Source organism: Thermomyces dupontii (genome assembly GCF_041956625.1).
Source record: "Thermomyces dupontii strain NRRL 2155 unplaced genomic scaffold VTN31scaffold_1, whole genome shotgun sequence".
Taxonomy (NCBI): domain Eukaryota; kingdom Fungi; phylum Ascomycota; class Eurotiomycetes; order Eurotiales; family Trichocomaceae; genus Thermomyces; species Thermomyces dupontii.
The window spans coordinates 2,070,689-2,089,240 of record NW_027192307.1 but is presented as its reverse complement, the minus strand read 5'-3'; the positions used below and the strand labels follow the sequence as shown (position 1 = coordinate 2,089,240).

General features: G+C 51.4%; 7 protein-coding genes across 7 annotated transcripts; 5 read left to right on the top strand and 2 right to left on the bottom strand.

Moving 5' to 3' along the window:
* Positions 1–807: 807 nt before the first annotated feature.
* Positions 808–5,196, top strand: VTN31DRAFT_770 (uncharacterized protein; the record flags this gene model as incomplete). The annotated part of the gene is made up of 9 exons (XM_069408311.1): positions 808–1,948; positions 2,000–2,092; positions 2,144–2,700; positions 2,748–2,901; positions 2,951–3,293; positions 3,343–3,614; positions 3,667–3,800; positions 3,857–4,136; positions 4,190–5,196. 9 exons carry the CDS (start codon positions 808–810, stop codon positions 5,194–5,196), a joined length of 3,981 nt encoding a protein of 1,326 aa, XP_069263626.1.
* A 197-nt stretch (positions 5,197–5,393) lies between these two features.
* On the bottom strand, positions 5,394–6,680 carry VTN31DRAFT_769 (uncharacterized protein; the record flags this gene model as incomplete). The annotated part of the gene is made up of 2 exons (XM_069408309.1): positions 5,394–6,537; positions 6,619–6,680. 2 exons carry the CDS (start codon positions 6,678–6,680, stop codon positions 5,394–5,396), a joined length of 1,206 nt encoding a protein of 401 aa, XP_069263625.1.
* Positions 6,681–6,927: 247 nt separating this feature from the next.
* VTN31DRAFT_768 (uncharacterized protein) lies at positions 6,928–7,770 on the top strand (the record flags this gene model as incomplete). The annotated part of the gene is made up of 1 exon (XM_069408308.1): positions 6,928–7,770. One exon carries the CDS (start codon positions 6,928–6,930, stop codon positions 7,768–7,770), a length of 843 nt encoding a protein of 280 aa, XP_069263624.1.
* Positions 7,771–9,222: 1,452 nt separating this feature from the next.
* On the top strand, positions 9,223–10,720 carry VTN31DRAFT_767 (uncharacterized protein; the record flags this gene model as incomplete). Its single annotated transcript, XM_069408307.1, has 2 exons — positions 9,223–9,423; positions 9,479–10,720. The coding sequence occupies 2 exons, from the start codon at positions 9,223–9,225 to the stop codon at positions 10,718–10,720; spliced, it is 1,443 nt and encodes a 480-aa protein (XP_069263623.1).
* Positions 10,721–11,631: 911 nt separating this feature from the next.
* VTN31DRAFT_766 (uncharacterized protein) lies at positions 11,632–13,266 on the top strand (the record flags this gene model as incomplete). Its single annotated transcript, XM_069408306.1, has 4 exons — positions 11,632–11,907; positions 12,020–12,084; positions 12,139–12,435; positions 12,516–13,266. The coding sequence occupies 4 exons, from the start codon at positions 11,632–11,634 to the stop codon at positions 13,264–13,266; spliced, it is 1,389 nt and encodes a 462-aa protein (XP_069263622.1).
* A 232-nt stretch (positions 13,267–13,498) lies between these two features.
* VTN31DRAFT_765 (uncharacterized protein) lies at positions 13,499–14,389 on the top strand (the record flags this gene model as incomplete). Its single annotated transcript, XM_069408305.1, has 4 exons — positions 13,499–13,609; positions 13,732–14,034; positions 14,132–14,205; positions 14,272–14,389. The coding sequence occupies 4 exons, from the start codon at positions 13,499–13,501 to the stop codon at positions 14,387–14,389; spliced, it is 606 nt and encodes a 201-aa protein (XP_069263621.1).
* A 313-nt stretch (positions 14,390–14,702) lies between these two features.
* On the bottom strand, positions 14,703–16,691 carry VTN31DRAFT_764 (uncharacterized protein; the record flags this gene model as incomplete). Its single annotated transcript, XM_069408304.1, has 3 exons — positions 14,703–15,201; positions 15,290–16,237; positions 16,297–16,691. 3 exons carry the CDS (start codon positions 16,689–16,691, stop codon positions 14,703–14,705), a joined length of 1,842 nt encoding a protein of 613 aa, XP_069263620.1.
* Positions 16,692–18,552: the final 1,861 nt, after the last annotated feature.

Sequence of the window (18,552 nt, the reverse complement as noted above, 5' to 3'; positions counted from 1 at the left end):
TAAGTTCCTCGGCTCAATTGTCACAATGCCAGCCGAATTACCCTCAAATTATCCGGACAGTCCTTACTTACCTTATGTAAACGCCAGGATGAAGGCAGAGATTTCGCAGCTCCGCCCTGCAGCGAGTTCGCACCAACAGCATAAGATTGATGGAGCCTCTTGGTGGCATGTGATCGACAGAGTTTGCCAGCCAGAATGGCATCATCCGCGTCCATGGGCGCCATGCCGCCATTATCCATGCTTAAGTTTAACTTTCGTCGACCCACTGTCCCGAATGCACTCGGAGTTCCTGTTGGTAAGTTTGTTGTAATTTTTCCGGTTTTGAGTTTGCCATTCAGTTAAGTTACTTATTCAAATACATACCAAGTATGTAATACCAACTCCAAGTCAGATCTCGTAAGTCATAACCCTAACCCTAAGAATATGATAGTCTGAGACCGCAGGTCAAATCTTGGAATGACTGAGTTTGGATAGCTTCCGCGTCGAGTCCAACATTATCTGTTGGACAGAGTACTCTGTACTCCCCGCAAAGATTTGGAATGGCAGAAGGGACAGCCGATCGATTGAGGTATGAAAATGGTGCTTTTTCAAGGCCCTTGCTTGAATGACACTTTAATTGACCATACCACTTTAGGTAAGGCGATGTCATGGTTTTCGTCAAATTATAAATTGCAGATGAGTGATGGATTTGCACTCATTTTTTGAACATCTGCGGGTGCCATTTCGTCCATTTCGATCAACCCGCACAGGTTAGAAAATCCGAACCTGACACCATTAATGGAGACCGTTTAACCTGGAAATCAAGAGATGCGCAATCTTAAAAGCGTGCGCCTAGCGGAGGTGCAGCTCCAGGCCGATCTCCCGCTAACGGCGACGGCCTGGGATGCCGCCACTGATTCGATCATTTGTACCTTTGGCCCGGCACCGGAAAAGCCCGTGATTGATCTGAGGAGGAGACGCTCGGGAAGTCATGTCTCTAGTGCACATGCTTCACCCGAGGAATTTGATCTCATTGCGTCTTGGGATGCTCCGTGCCCGCTCCCGGATCTTCCATGTGATCGGGTTTTGTCGCTGCATTACTTTGCAGACAATCTGACTACGATCCTTGTTCTCGAGGGCGGGGACATAATCATCGTCCGCGAAGATCCCCAACCGGGAGAGAACAAGATTGAAATCCTAGGCTCGGTTGATGCCGGAATCACGGCTGCTGCTTGGTCCCCCGATGAGGAACTCCTGGCTATCACCACCCGAGCCAGAACCTTGCTGTACATGACGCGGGAGTTTGAAAATGTGGCCGAAATTACGTTTACTCCGGAGGACCTGAAGCTATCTCGACATGTCTCCGTGGGCTGGGGCAAAAAGGAGACCCAGTTTCAGGGGAAACGGGCAAAAGCGCTCCGGGATCCCACAATGCCGGAGAAAGTGGATGAGGGGAAGTTGAGCTCGTACGATGACTCCAAAACGACAATCAGCTGGCGCGGCGACGGAGCTTTCGTCGCGATCAACAGCGTTGAACCTGGTGTTCGCAGAGTTATCAGGGTCTACTCGAGAGAGGGTGCTCTGGATAGCGTTAGCGAGCCTGTAGACTACCTTGAAGGAGCATTGAGTTGGCGACCGGCAGGTAATTTGATTGCCGGAATTCAGCGACGGGACGACCGCATTGATGTGGTATTCTTCGAGAGGAATGGTTTGCGCCATGGCCAGTTCACTCTCAGGCTTACCGAAGAGGAGCGCTCAACATGGGCGTCGAACATTCAACTGAATTGGAACATTGATTCGACTGTATTGGCAGTCAGTTTCTTGGATCGGGTTCAGTTGTGGACCATGGGCAACTATCACTATTACCTCAAACAAGAGATTCCAATCGCTGTTCCTCCAAACACTGCTCGTCCTGTATCAACTCGCTGGCATCAGGAAAAAGCATTGCGTCTTGCTACAAATTCGCCATGTGAGTTTTCCGCGGAGATTCTCTGTCCAACTCTTAGCTGATGGCTTCCAGCAACTTTCCTCGACATGGACTGGGTGTTTGACGTTTCTCATGGTTCGACTGCGGTGCCTGACGACATAGGAGCCGTTGGTGTCATCGATGGGAGTAAGTTGAGTCGAGCACCAACTTCACTACAAATCGTCTAACTACGTGTAGAAATACTCAAGCTCACCCCGCTGAGGCTTTCCGGTGTCCCACCACCGATGGCTCACTGCGAAGTAGCCATGGATGCAAACATAGTTGATGTGGCATTCAGTCGAACCGGGGAGCGGATTGCGGTTCTAACGAGGGATAACTTCTCTGTATTCGCTTGGTCAACCAAGCAGCGACCTGTTCCAGAGCCTATTCTAGAGTCGAGTTATCCGTCGCCCACGGCTACAGAGAGCCGACCACGGCAGATTGCCTTTCTGAATGAGAATGAAGTGTACGTCCTGACTCATCGGGGGGCTGACAAGCCGCAAATCGAACGGACAGCTTTGGAGACGCGCGAGTCAATGGTCATCTACGAAGGTGCCGAGGGGGAGCATATCCACCGCATTTTCTCGAGTCTGTGCCACCGGAACCTATGGTTCTCGAAATCATCTGCTCCCGGTCTCATCACATATTCTCGCGTGGCCCTGAGCGACGCTGGTGACCCTGACGTTGCGGACTGGAACAACGGTCCTCCCACTGACACTCACTGGGCGTATGCTGTTCGAATAGACGAAGATCAGGTACGTTGCAAGACGATTTGGTAGTTCACCGCTGCTGACGATTCCAGGACGTCTTGGTCACTCTTTCCAGGTCAGGAGCTTTATTCGCAAACCAGCAGGAATTGGTCAAAAACTGCTCCTCTTTTATGGTCACGCCCGTCCATATCATATTCACTACTACTCAGCACCTGTTGAAATTTGTTCATCTCACCAATGTTGAAGGTACGTGTGGACGTCACCTTTGATCTTATGCTTGCTGACCAGTGTTTAGACATGGAGGTTCCGGCGGACACTCCGGAGACCGATGAACGTTGTCGAAACATTGAGCGCGGCGGCCGCTTAGTGACTGTCACTCCTACCTCCTTTGCAGTAACACTGCAAATGCCCCGAGGAAATCTCGAAACAATATATCCACGGGCATTAGTTCTTGCTGCGATACGTGGTTTCATCGACAAAAAGGACTATCGTTCCGCTTATCTGGCCTGCCGAAGTCAAATCGTGGACATGAATATCCTGCATGATTACGCTCCGAAACAGTTTATGGAAAATGTCCCGTTGTTCATTGAACAGATCAAGAAGCCGGAGTATATCGACGAGTTTTTGTCTCGATTGAAGTACGTGATCAAGACCAGGGTTTACCAAAGCCATGCTCACAACGTGCAGGGAAGATGATGTTTCTCAGACTTTGTACAAGGATACTCTGAAGCTATCCAAGCCGGAGGCTGACGCTGCTGCCGCTGCCGGTGTATCGACATCCGTCACAAACGCTCTTCCTCAGAAATCTAAGGAGAGCAAGGTCAACCGCATATGCGACGCTTTCGTGGTCGCTCTCAAGAGCAGATTGAACACTAATTTGCAGAACTTGATCACGGCACATGTGTGCAAGAAACCGCCAGCTTTGGAAGCGGGTCTGCGACTGGTAGCCGATCTGAGAGGTTGGTCATATGCCCCTCGATCCAATTCAGCAATACTAATGCACGTCCACAGTGCAAGAGCCCGAGAAAGCGGAGGAAGCCGTCGAGCATATGTGCTTCTTGACAGATGCGAATCTGTTGTATAACGAAGCTCTGGGGTTGTATGACCTCGAACTGACGTTGCTGGTGGCCCAGCAGGCCCAAAGGGTAGACTCCTCTCAGCCTCCCGACATCCTCCTTCCTTATCGCTGACAAAATTGCAGGATCCGCGGGAGTATTTGCCATTTCTGCGCAAACTTCAGAAATTGCCTGAACTGCGTCGGAAGTTTGAAATTGACAACCATCTGAGCCGTTTTGCCAAGGCACTGCGCCATCTCTACGCACTCAATGAACATGAGGAGCTGAAGCAATACGTTGTCAAGCACACACTCTACACGGATGCCCTCGAGCTTTACAAGTATCAACCGGAGCCGCTGCGTGAACTGACTCAACTGTATGCAGACTATCTGTATGACCAAAGCAACTACAAAGAAGCAGCGATAGGTAAGAGTTTTTCACTTCTGCGCTTGAAAAGCCGCTTACTTACCACGGCCCAGCCTATGAGTCCCTTGGCCAGTACGAACAAGCCTACAAGGCCTATCAACTCGCACACTACTGGCGCGAGTCGCTGTACTGTGCACAGATGGTGCCATTGTCTCCATCCGAACTCCGTGACCATGCCATGGCCCTCATTACGACTGTTGTGGAGGAAAACAAAGACTATGTCTCTGGTGCCCAAATTTACGCGGATCATCTCCAAGACTATGCCAATGCGGCGCGACTCTACTGTCGCGGCTCGCGCTTCGGCGACGCCACCCGTATCCTGACCGTTCATGGGATGCAGTCCCTGATACCAGAAATCGTCGACGCGGGCCTGGCGGAAGCCATGGGCTCTACGACAGACTTCCTCGCAGATTGCCGGAGCCAGCTGAATGCGCAAGTGCCGCGGATCCGGGAGCTCCGCGAAAAGCGTGCCGCGGACCCTCTGGCGTTCTACGGCGGCGATCCCACCTCCGCCGACTTCGCTGGCGCGGATATTCCCGACAACATCTCGCTGGCTCCTACCGACGCCAGCACCATGGCTGGCCAAAGCCTGTTCACACGGTACACGGGCGGAACGGCGATGACGCGACGGACGTCGAAGACGCGACGTCGCGAAGAACGTAAACGCGCCAAGGGCAAGAAAGGCACGGTCTACGAAGAGGAGTACCTCGTGAACAGCGTACGTCGTCTGATCGAGCGGGTGAACAGCACCCACGATGAGATCCAGGCGTTGGTGGAAGCGTTGCTGCGCCGCGGGATGCGGGAGCGGGCAATTGCAGTTGAACGGGCTCTGCAGGAATTGTTGACGATGTGCAGGGATTGTCTCGATGATGTTTTCGAGAAGAACCCCGCCGCTGAGACTACTACTAGTACTCCTCCTGTTGGTGCCGGTGCCGCGGAGGCGGAAGATGGTCTCCCACGCCCGACAGGTGGTCAGGCGGTCCTGTTGGAGACACTGCAACGGCCGAAGCCAGAGGCTCCGCTGGTGAAGGAGTTTGCTAAGTTGTCGTTGCTAGGATGATTGGGGTATATATCCGGCCAGAGATGAATTTACAGCTCTAGATGTGTACGATATGTAGGCTGGGCGCGGAATGATGATGATGATGATGATGATGATGATGGTGATCCACAGATGCATGCATGTATAGAATCGACATTGGTATCTAACGAGCATTGAAATGTGAGAGAAAACATTGATCAAGACATGCTGCCAATAATTCATTTTTGACTGTTCAGAATCTCTCCCTTCTCTCCCACCAAATGTGCGTCGACCTTCTCGGGGCCCTCGCCCACACCCGTCAGGATGACCCGGGTGATCCCCGACCCAAGCACGTCGACAGCGCGAGAGTCGAGACTCTTCAGATCGACGCCCTTGGCATTCTGCAGAACAGCGCTGAATGGGCCGTGCCAGCCTTCAACACCACTGCCGAGGATGGTCTTGAATGTGCCTGCGACAATATCCGAATCCTCTTCTAGGTAGTAAATGACGGGATTCGGGCCCGCATCAAAGGTATACGCGGCAACAGTGCGCCCCGCAACGCGGTTCAAATCATGAACTAACCGGACGGCCGCGCGCGAGACGTCGTTCATGTACGAGATGGGCGGCCAAGAGTCCAGACACACGGCATGGAAGGTGTTGGAGTCCCGCATGGTGATTTCCGCAAAGGTGTGGAAGTCGCGGTTGTGGATGGCCTTTTCAATCGCGGCCATACGAGCCGGAACGATGGTGTCTGCTCTCGTCGCGAAGAGCTCGGATGTGGCCACTGTGGTCTGCATGCCTTCGGTACTGGGGACGTCCTTCTTGGCCGCGCTGACGACCAGAATCAGCGCCCGCATGTTGGGCCAGTGCGATGCCGGTGCCACTTCCTCCGCGATGCTGTCGCTGCCGTCTGCCTGGGTGCCTGCACGCCAGGCCACGTAGCCGCCGAGCAGGGAGCGGCAGGCCGAGCCGGAGCCCTGTCGGGCGATTCGGCTGAGTTCCGTCGAGGGGTGAGGCAGCTCGTACAAATTGGCTACGGCCCGGACAAGGGCCGCAAAGCCCGCGGCTGAGCTGGCCAGGCCAGCGGCCGTGGGGAAGTTGTTCTCCGAGACGATGCGCAGCGGGAGACTTGACAGCTTGGGAAGCGAGGGGTCTTTGGCTTCGAGCTCTCGGCGTAGTGAACGAAGGCCCTCGAGGCATGCGACGGTTCGTTTGGAGGACGTGATGTCCTGTGGTGCGCCATTGAGGGTCAGCGTGTCCCCGGCGGGGTAGCTGGCCGAGCAGGAAGCGGTGGTCAGGGTGCGCAGGGAGCGTTGCGACAGCGTCACCGAGAGTGACGAGTTGGTCGGGAGGTTAAGACTGGCATCTCGCTTGCCCCAGTATCTGTCTTGCGTCAGGATTCATCATGTTGCTTGGATTGTTTTTAAATGTTTGGGCACCAATTGCGCCGAGGATGCTCCTCACTTGATGACAGCAATGTTGACCGGCGCAGTGGTCGTCGCTCGGTAAACTTTTTGATCCGACATTGGTAATGTATCAAAAGGGCCTGGTGGAATGCGCTATGGATTCGAGTTAAGAAATTCAAGAACCCAGTATATTTCAAATCATGAAATTGTTCGCGGGGTTCACCGTGTCAATTGTATGTTGGCTACTAGTAAGCTGCGTCGCGAAGGCGGTGAAGACTGAGGATCCGATCAAAGCTCGAGGCCGAATCTTAAAAGATCCTTCCAGCTCTTTGAGACTGCCCACACGAATTCTGTCCTCCATCTCACAATGGGTGCCGGCGCAAGTACTCAGAGTGCGCCTCCTCCAGAGGGCAAATGCCCGGTTGACCACAAAACCCGTGAAATCTGGCTGCAACAGCATAAGAACTCCGCTGGCGGAGAATCGCATCCTCCCACCCAATCTGGGCAGACAAAACTACGATCACTATCAAATGAACGCGAAGTGAGCAGTATACCTCGAGCGTTTGACAAGAATGCGCCGCCGGCAGCCGAAAGCCCGTCCACTCCATCGCCCTACTCTACCAATGCCTCGCACGCGACGCCTTCGAACGCCGAAAGCGAAACCGGGCACGATCCCGTGACCGGGAACTGGATCTACCCTTCGGAGCGACAGTTCTTCGACGCGCTGGTCCGCAAGAATAATATCCCGGCTTCCGCCTCATCCGCCAAGGAATTGGCCACCTCTGTCGCGTCGATTATCCCCATCCACAATGCCGTCAACGAGAAAGCGTGGCAGGAGATCTTGCAATGGGAAAGCCGCGCGCCGGCCTCCGACCCAGGGAGTAAGAAGTGTGGCGGCCCGAAGTTGTATTCGTTTCGTGGACTGGGCACCGAGTCTTGGGCCCTGAGTCCCCGGGCCCGGATCAATGGGTGGTTGGGGTATCAACTACCCTTTGACCGGCATGATTGGGTCGTGGAACGCTGTGACGGGCAGCGTATTGAATATGTGATTGATTTCTACGAAGGGAGACGTGCGTCATCGGGGTCGTCGAAGTCTGGTCTCGTTGGGACGGCTGAGCAGGGCAAGCTGAGCTTTTATCTCGATGTCCGGCCAAAACTGAACAGTTTTGAGGGATGGCGCATGCGATTCAATCGGTTCTGGGGATTATAGATGGAGTATTGTACCATACTTTTGTACAAGATGTACCACTATCTCGTCATGATCATGATGGTTGCAATGTATATTAAAGATTAGTAGTTAACTACCTACGGAGCTACTGTATTATAGAGCACGTATGTACTGCTGATACAGTACTGTACTTTCCGATGTGGATTGAGGTAGTGAAATTTGACACAACGTAGCCTAATCCTCTGCTGGCTGCTTAAGCCTTAACGCCTATCGTTTGACGGATGAGTACTCCCGGAGCACTGAACTCGATCCCTCATGTTCAATTTCTGACCTGTCCAACAAGGTAGGGAGGGCAGTTCACGGGGATTTCTAGGAAAACTCTTAGAAGGTTCTGCAAAACTTGACAGCTGACGTAGACCATGATGTCTTTGTCACTTTTTGACGTGTCTTGGTAAATACGGAGTACAGTAAGGGTTCATTTGATCGTTGCTATTGGTCAAGTGCAAACAGAAAAAGCCTGATACTGTACTCCGTACCGTACTGTACTGTACCGAACGGACCCCTGAATAGGATCGGCACTTTGCAGTCTACAGCAGATGATTGGCAGCTGCCCTGCACCACATGGTGGCCAATTCCTTTTCCAGATTAACCTCGGTTAGGCTTGGCGAACCACTGCCCACAATAACAACTAACACATCACATAGCACCTCCGTACTCGCACAGATAGGTTAGTATGTTAGGTAGTGTTCTGTTCAATCCTCGCAGGCTCGTAATGTTGGTCCGGAGCCGGATGAGATTTAGGTTAGTATTGACCATGGATTGAGGACGGCTCGAACCCCATAAGGAGGAAGGTTTCAAACGGTCGAAACTCGAAAACATTCCCGCAATCTTGCTTGCATGCAAAAAAGTCAATTTGGTCCTGCCAAGTGGATCATCCCACAAGAAAATTACCGTAATACGTATTTTTCATACCAAAGACGGGTAACCCGACGGGGCAGACTCGACTCGACGTGGTCGGAGTGGCAATCCTTAGCTACTAAACTTAGGCTGATCTGGGATTAGACTGGCCATGTTGAATCCTCCAGGGCTCAAGCTTGAGGGAAGTGGCTTGAGTCCAGAATCATTCCAGGGGTCAAACAAACGGCTTCAGTGGGATTGTCACCAGACACATTAGTATCTACATATCTACGAAGTACTCCGTACACTTGCAACTTCAACTTCTCGCCTGCTTTTTTTTTGGTCTGTTTCGTCCTTCGGAGCATTTTGATATTCGGTTGTCTTGTCGGGCCCTTGTCTGTCCTTACTGCTTTTTAATTTCACTCTTTTTGGTGTTATCGGAGCACTCGAGCTTCATCCAGTCGTTCTTTGACTACTCGTTGTTTAGCATCGGCAGAGGTCACGGCAAATTGGTGCAAAACATCAAGGGATTCAATCCGGTCCGACTGTCCAATGACGCCCTCCTGAGAATCAACATATTAGATCCTGTCTGGGATCATGCGTTTCTCACAATATGCGTACTCCATCGCCATTCTCTCCACGGGGGCCAATGCCTTCTATCCTTACGTAAAACCGTCGGTCAAAGTCCCCAACAATGACCGGTTGAAGAGTCGATTCTTTCCGTATCGCGTCGACTCCGAGACGGTTAACGGTGACGGCGATGTCCTCTCGGTCCCACTGAAAAAGATTTCCAAGCTGGTCAGTTGTCAGACATCACTGTTGTGAATATGCACCCGTCTAACAACCGACCTAGACCACTCGTGAAAACCAGTTCGAGATTAAAGAGAGCAATGCCCCTACATTTCCCAACAGCGCGGCCATCGGAAATGACGGAGAGGATTTGTCGTACGTCATGTCCGTGGGAATTGGATCGCAAAACCAGAGTATGTGGATGCTTCTGGATACCGGAGGATTGAATACATGGGTGTTTGGCTCCGATTGCACTTCCGAGCCCTGTAAAGTGCATTCCACATTTGATGCCGATAAATCTACTACCCTCAAGAAAAGTGGCTCGAAATTTACAATACACTACGGCACTGGCACGGTGTCAGGCACCGCAGCCACCGACGACGTCTCCTTTGCGGGGCTGAAGCTGCGAATTCCCATCGGCTTGGCGAATGAAGCGTCCGACGATTTTATGAGCTACCCAATGGACGGTATCTTTGGCTTGGGCCGGTCAAACAGCAGTGGTGAGAACGAAGGTGCGACAGTCATGGACGCCGCTGCCAAAGAGGGGCTGTTCAAAAAGAACATCGTCGGAATCAATCTGCACCGCCATTCGGACGGCTCCAAGGATGGGGAAGTTACCTTTGGCGACATCGATAAAAGCAAGTTCACCGGAGACATTGCTTATACCAAAGTCACCTCTGATGCAGACCGATGGGAGATCCCCGTTGGTGGTGTCAGTGTGGATGGTGAGAAGATCAACCTGCCGAACAAGCTTGCTCTCATTGACACGGGGACGTCTTTCATTTTCCTACCCCCGGACGATGCCACTGCGTTGCATGCATTGATCAAGGGATCAGAGAAGGCAGGCGATACCTACCTCATTCCCTGCGATTGCAAGCAGGACGTGGCGTTTGAGTTCTCCGGCAAGTCGTATAGTGTATCGCCACAGGACTACGTGGGTGAGCCTGTAGGTGACAAGTGCCGATCCAACATTATTGGCGTCCAGACATCTGGACCGGATGATTGGCTCCTTGGTGCCACATTTTTGAAGAATGTCTACGCCGTGTTTGACTATGATGAGGATCGAGTCGGATTCGCTAGACAGACTGATGCACCCAAACCCAAGCCTGCAACAACTACCGTGGCCGCCTCGGCGTCGATATCAACTGCTGCAGATAAGAGTTCGGATAAGAACTCGGACTCGTCTTCATCCGGAGAAGCCGATTCCTCCGCAAATACACCACATGCCGATGCAGCTTTGACTCTATCTATTCCTTGGACTGTTTTGGCATCTTTTGGTTCCCTTTGTCTCTCCCTTGTTCTATGAACAACAGTACACAATTCATTGCATACCTTTCCGCTCGCTCAAGATACCCGTTGTGTCTACTTTCTATCGCTTCGAATACTTCGTTTCATAGTCAGCCCTACCCAGCCCTTGATTCTTTCCACATGTACTCCGTATACACGGATCTCGAATTTGCCCATCAAACGAGTATCACACCTTCGTTTCAACAAGTAGCGCATTGGATAATATAATTTTGAAGTTCAACTTCCGATGTGGCCGTTGTTCCTGTGATCATAACCCTAAATCGGGTTTCGGACTCCTCAAAAAGGAAAGATGTTCTATCGTCCTCGTTGCACACGCCATACCTGAGTTCGGTTCAGCCAGTATGCTTTCCTTCGGCATGAAGGCAGTCAGGCACCGAACACGCTTGTGAACGGTGATCTAGTCTCCAATAATCTCAATCCATCCGAAGACGTCCGCTCGTAGCGATTCAGGTAACTTGTGGGTCGGGAGTCGGCAGAGCCTTGCCATCTTCCGGCGAACCCTTGCCAAAGCCTAATTAGTGTCAGTTCCAGGCGCAGTCTGGGAACGGAGTTTGCCGAAGCGTCGTCGGGTGGGATCCGATATGCTTGAATATGGGTAGAGTTCGGGCCGGTATGGCAGATATCCCAGGTGTACTCCGTATAGGTGGTTACATAACCATATGCCTATTATGGTATAGCGTTCCCGCATTTCCCACCCTGTGAAGGCTCTGATAGGTTCAAAGACGCCATCTACTCCGTATATACATCAAAGTTACTATAAAAAGTTAGGCGTACTCCGTACATTATCCGTGTCAACTCAGGCTTGGCGCGCCGAAGCCAGAACTTATCCGAAGCTCTTTTGGATCTTTAAATGCCTATGACCGAGAGAGTATTCCGTACTGTACGAGTAGTCACCTCAGAGCGTACAAGATGTTCAACATATTCAAGAGGAGGCTTCCAACGAGTCTAAGGTATCTGAACCATGCCAAAGTCGATTCGGAGGTGCACCGCCGAACCTTTTACGCGACGGCACCCCCCCACGTGTTTAAAGCAGCATGGATGCCGATGCGCGTCAAAACGCCATTTATCGACGCATTGACGGAGAGCCGTGAGCAGGCGAAGCGCGGAGGAGCAGCCGGTCAAGACGTGTCTGCACCCAAGCCGGATCTGACTCCGAGAAGGATGTCTGATAGTTATTTTGCTGCTGTAAGCACGATTCTACTGGAACATTTCCGTAGCTGATGTTTTTTGCTGTCGGATATCAGTGCTGGAAGCAATGTCTTGGCCATGTTTCGAATACTGACCTCATTCAACCAAGGTTCTCCCCCTCGCTCAGGATAAATGGCTTTTGGATCAGTACCTAAATGCGTCCGGTCGCATCAGGTACGGGCGCAGCCATGATCTCCGGGTTCAGAAAGTGGAGTTCTGACTATGTAGACTCGGTTCGCTTTTTATGGACCTCGACGCAATGGCCGGGGTGATCGCCTATAGGCATACCGGTGACAGCGTGATGACTGTCACCGCAGCAGCGGATCGAATCTCTCTGTTGAATCCGCTGAAAGAGATTTGTGACCTTGAGCTTAGTGGCCGGGTAACGTACGCCACGGGCAGGTCCAGCATGGAGGTGTCGATGCAGGTCGCCAAGGCACCAAAGGATGGCCAGAAGCCGAAACCAGAAGATGTGTTGCTAAGCTGCGCATTCACCATGGTTTCCCTCGACCCAGTCACGAAGAAGTAACGTGGCCCTTTGGCTGAGTTGCCTACCGGACTTTCAAGGTGTACCATTCGATGAGTAATTGCTAACGTACGCCTAGGCCTGTTGCCATCGCACCGATCCGCTTGGAAACAGAGGAAGAGCGTCGACTATTCCAAAACGGCGAAGAGAACTACAAAGCTAAAAAAGCAGCGCGCAATCAGAATCTCCAAGAGCGAGCACCAAACGACGAAGAAGCGGACATGATCCACGCGATGTGGAAGATCGAGAACGAGTTGAACAATAGCAACATTCCAAGACCGGACAATATCATTCCAATGAGCTCGACGAAGCTAGAATCGACGATGCTGATGCAGCCAGAGGACCGCAACCGCCACAATTTTATGATCTTTGGCGGGTTCTTGCTCAAGCATACCTTTGAACTGGCGTTTTGCTGTGCGTCGTCCTTTGCCAAGGGCCGTCCAACATTTATCTCCCTGGATCCGAGTACCTTCGAGAATCCGGTTCCCGTGGGGAGTATGCTGTATCTACGAGCGGTTGTGGCGTACACCGATCCGCCGCTCTTGCATGGTATCATCACTGAACAACGTGACCAACAACAACAGCACCAGCAATCACGCAAGTATACACGCGTCCAAGTCCGCGTGGAGTCGCAAGTCCGTGACATTGAAACGGGCCAGATGAAGCCGACGGGCGTGTTCAATTACACTTTTATCGTTCCAAAAGAAATTCATGTCATGCCCAAGACATATGCGGAATTTATGGTGTGGGTGGATGCACGCCGGCGAGCGATGCACATGGACCCGAGTCTGGCAGAGAAGTTTCCAGAGTTTGATCGCGCAACTGAATGATTTATGGAATTCATGGTTGTGTAGTAGTACTCCAGTAGTAGTGGTTAAGTACTTTGCCTGGTAAACTTGCACAAAGAATCGACATGGATCAATTGATACACGTGATTAATGGATCAAAGTCAACTCCACGCAACAACTACCAGAGTTGCATCATCAACTTCACCCATGATCCTCTTCATTTGCACCCCAAGTCCCTCATTTAATGAATCGCCCGATGTAATCGCCGGAGAACATGTCCTTCCCCAATGTCTATCACCTCCGCCGCGTAGCCGACACCGCCAGCAAGGCGTGTTTCATCTGCTACAAGCCGTCCAGCAGTGTGCTCATCACACCAGACAACAAAGTACTAGGCCCCATTTCCTTTGCTATCAGGTCATCTCGTAGTTTGAAGCTGTTGAATGAAGAACAAAACCGAGATCAAAAGAAAGACGGACATGGGCTAATGTTTGCGTTTCTCGGTGTAAGGACTGGTTCTACGTCTGCCCGGTCCATCTACAAGATCGGAATTTCTGTTCTCCACTCGACAATAGCAGCGGGAGCACTGCAGCTGCAGAAGCCGAGGCACGACGAGCAAGAGACGAGGCGCTGAAGCTTGAGATCGAGAAGGTAAAGAAGGAGTACGAAGAGAAGCAACGGAGGAAGAAGGAGAAAGAGAAACAGAGCACAGAGAAAGACGAGGGAGAAGGAGCGAATAAAGATAGAAAGGGTGAGAATCAGAACAAGGAGGAAAATGTGGATTTCAAGAAGACGGCCGAAAAGGACCTGGAGGTATGTTTCTGTTCCTTGTCTTCTCCCACTCGTGAATGTTCTGTGGGTGATATCAGGGCTCGAGATATGTGCTACAAATGGCTGATTCGACGCACAGAGTGCCTCTCCATTACAAAAAGCAGACACGCAGTCCGAAAAACCCGCTGGGCCGCGGATTTTCGCTCTTCATAAGTAGGTCACAGATTTTCCCAACCTTGAAACTCTTTGGTGCTCAACTCGGAATCACCTTTTTTCCAGGACATTCTATCAAATGCGCATTACCAGGCAACGGAATATAGAAATGGCTCGACGCAGTGCTGAGCGCTTGGAGGACGCTTCTTTGTTTCCATCAGTGCCCAAGGGGGACATCTCCTAGGATGTACATAGTATCCTGCTTCTCCCGCTACAGAAAGAAAAATGAATGCAACATGCCACTCATTATATCCGAATTTACATCCCAGATTTTTGTTAATTTTTTTTCCCTTGCTTTTTTCTCCATGCAAGATTTCCTCCTCACGTATGTTCCACCCTCTATAACACATCGCACTTGCATAGCCAAATATGGTATGTGTCGACAGTCAAATTATAGACAAAGAAAAGGGAATCTTGCCGCCAATGCATATAAAACTTGAGAAAACGTCAGGACGAATCAAACGTCAGCCGCTCCATGCAAATCAAAGCGTGATATGCTAGGACTCGTCCATCACTTCGTCAATCGTATTCGACATCAGGCCCGTGGAGCCCGCTCCACTGCCGGCCAGTCTCTCTGCCTGCGGCTCTTCCCGCATGCATGCGTTCTCGAGGACATTGGTCCATTTCCCCGGTTTGCCCGCATGGCTGTGCTTTAGATGCTGTCGGAAATGGTCCGCCCGGAAAAACTTTTTGACGTTGTTGCACTCGCCGAATTTATGCACGCTGGTAACGTGTTCATGCCGACGCTGCCAGTCCGGCTGTGGGAAATTGGGAAATTCCTCGCCGCAATACCCGCACACATCGAACGACGGCGTGCCATCCGGCTCCACGGAAGATAGGGACGGATGGAAGGCAGCCTCGAAGCTATAGAGCGCCGCACACGACCATGAGTGACGCCGTAAGTGAAGAGAATTCTGGTGACGCTCCGCTTCATTCTTATTCTTGAAGCGGTTATTGCAGAATTGGCACGAGTATTGCTTCTCAGATTCATGAGCCCTGATGATAATGATCAGCCCATTCATGTCCATAAGAAGACCACCCCCTCCCCTCCCCCCCGCTCAACCCAAAAAAATATATGCCTTACCTCAACTGTTCCTTTGTCTCGAATTTCTTTGGCTTCTTTGGGCAGCATTCGCAAACATACACTACCCCGACTTTGTTCTCGTCAAGCTGGGTACCAGGTAAGGAAGTGCGCAACGATGTTCTTTGAGGCGAATAGCTTGCTTTGAGATCGGACGGGCCGGAGAGCCCTGAATACGGACCAGACGTAGGCACGCCGCCGAATAATGATCCTCCAAGATTCGGATTAAGAGGTTTATTGTCCGGAATGTCCCCCTCGGACAATGGTGAACCACCCATTGAAAGCCGGTCATACGAACCCAGGCTTGTCATGCTGCTTCCGCCAATGGACAAGCTAGTAGACGACCCATACGAGGCTGTTGTTCGGTGGCTCCCAGCTGATAATGGGGAGAATGACCCGCTCGGTGAATACCAGGACGCTGGGGATGTACCGCCCAAGTAGGAGAGTCCACTGGTTCGACGCTGCGAGAGATCGCCATGGCTCTTGGTGTGATGAAGTACAGTGTTCTCATCCGCCGCAAGTTCCCGTGGCGGCGACAATGCCCTTCGCTTCATGCCATGCTGCCTCCCAGTATCAGCTCCCATGTCGGAAAAGAATATTGCATCATCTGATTGAGGCGTTACTCCATCCTTGGTTCGCCAATCCGTTGTTGATGGGGCATTGCTATCCACGCTGGGGCTGCGATACTCTGAATACTCTCTCCACGGAGACAGCACACCAGGCGAGCTAGGTCCGAATGACGTCGCACCGCTAAATGTGTCCGGAATTTTGAGGGACTCGTCAAAGCCGGAACCACGACTCGTGCGTCTGGTGTGAAGAGGTAGGCTGCTGCTGGTACTGCCCGTACGAGGAGGGCTACTCGGCTTGCCAATCTTTGACAAAAGTTGCCGGTCATAATCATTCGAGGAGCTCTGGACGCATTTTCGTGAGAAGTTTTGCTCGCCTTGGAGGCTATTATCGAACGAGGAAGTCAGCTCGGCAGGCGAAATTACGGCGCAATGACAACTTACATTGGTTCCGATCGAGTCGACGAGATGCTCCCGCGGAACCCATCATCGGACCGACCCGGCGGCTCCGAGTCCGCGTGTAGCCTCAAACTCTTATCTACCGATCCACATGATTTTCTTCGATCGTCATCGTTTAGGCGGTCGAGACTCGGAAATTGCCTGGGGGTATGGTGACCACCGAAAAGGCTTGAGCTTGGATTGATAGGAGGCAATTTGGCAATGTCCGGCACGCCCCTGCCATTGGCATGTAGCCAGCCCACATCATAACCGTTTTCCAGGTCAAGGATGCGCGGCGGTGGTGGGAGTGGCGGTGGGACATTAATTTCGAGCCTAGCATTAGGGATACGCAAGGGCCCTCGGGAAGAATAGGATCGAGCTTGTTGGTCGGAAAGATTCATTATCGGACCTTGATCGAACCGATCTCGCGGCTGTCCCAATCCGATTGATGACAAGTCTCAACCATAGGTTTTTTCCGAATGAACGAGCCACGGTAACAAGATGGTTATTTGGGTTCGAGTAGGCCGTACCAAACCACCGCTTACGGGGATTCACGGCCAGGACAACATTCACCAAGATCGATCGCACACAAACCAAAAGTCGGCTGAGTGCAGTCTGCCTTCCTCGTTCGATGGAATAGATAGCCAGGCTCAGGGATTATTATCGATTCGTAAACCATGCCGCAGTCTCGATTAGCCAGGGGGGAAAAATATGATGAAAGACGGCGTGTGCAGCACTCGAACAAAGCGCGCGAGCGGTCGAGACAGCTTTCCTAACTTCTTGTACGGGGAGTGATAGGGAATGTTTATTAGTGAAAGGGGAGAAAGAAGGGAAAAAAAAAGCCAAGGAAAAGAGGGGTCGCGATTCACGTCTCAAGGCTGATCGGAGAATTGGAGGGCGCGGTGCGAGGGAATCGTCATGCACACGGATACTGGCTAAAGTTTCATGCGACAACGGTGCAGGCTTTGCAGCTGGTCAACGGGTGGAAGATGAGCAAATTAAGCGCCGCACAAGCCTCAGAAAAGCGCGGGGATTATTCAAGGATTGACATGAATTTGAAAAGCGCTGGAGATAAGCTAACTTGAGAATGTCTTGAGGATTGGCTCTGATGGATTTTTAGCTCTACTCCGAACTCCCTCTAGTGGCCAATGCTGAAAATCCTGATGATCACACACAGAACCAGGGGGCTGCGCAGGCTGGCATAACCGAGGGTCAAATCAACCAAACAAGGAACTGTGTTTTGCTGGGCTGAATTTGACTTGTCCAGTTGTCATCTATCAACTTATGAACGAGGAAGTTGATTGAGCAAGTTACAAACTTACAATTGGAAATTGTAACTCTCGGATTTTCGAAATCTCTGAATGACTCGTTAGCTTACTTGTACTCGTCCACCTGTACTGAGCTCCGTATGGTGAGATGTACTCCGTATAACTATGGAGTATTTCCAGACATACGGAGCGGCGGAGAGCGAGTACTCCGGACTCCGGATATCGGTCATGAGTCCATGACCAACCACCGCGCAATACGAGTAACTTGATGATAGTTAGATTATTGTTGTAGTCCAATGATCGAGTTGTCTCCAATCGTGATGCGTGCAAAACTGAGATGCAGGAACAAGATGCTGCACTGCTGGGAGCAGATTTCTTAGTTCTTGTCCTCACTCGGCGGCTCGATTAACAACACAATTTTTGGGGTTTCACAGTGCCGATTTTCTTGCATATTAGGAGTAGTTTTGCCTTCCAAAAATTCCTTCTGAACGACGAACAATGAGTCCCCGGTCCCCGTACCGGGGCATGTAGGGCTAAACTCCGCTACTTTACCAAACCCACCATAATCCGCCGAGCCAGCCACGGTGGGAAGAATTATCGATTGCATCTTGGAGATTAACCTAGCCCATATTCCTCCTTACCGCACCCATCCAGACGGATTTCCTGAACAGATGAGGTTATTACGCAGTAGTACTCCATCCGGAGTAATCTACCGTCAATCTAGCCCTACCTGCCGAAACGCTCGCTTCGAGCCTCATTTGCACTGGGAGTCAACTCGGTCGAGATAGAATCAAGGATAAATCAAGGATAAAGACGGTTTTATTGGCTGCAAGTGCTGAATAAGCGGGTCAACTATCTTGGCATATAAAACCAGAATCAATTATGAATGCATTCGCCTTATGTTAAGGTTAGCTTTTGTTGGGCAAGTTACTGAGCACTGTACTACTCGTACCTTCTCGTCCAGTCCTACGTCCGGGAAGCGACTGGGTACGGA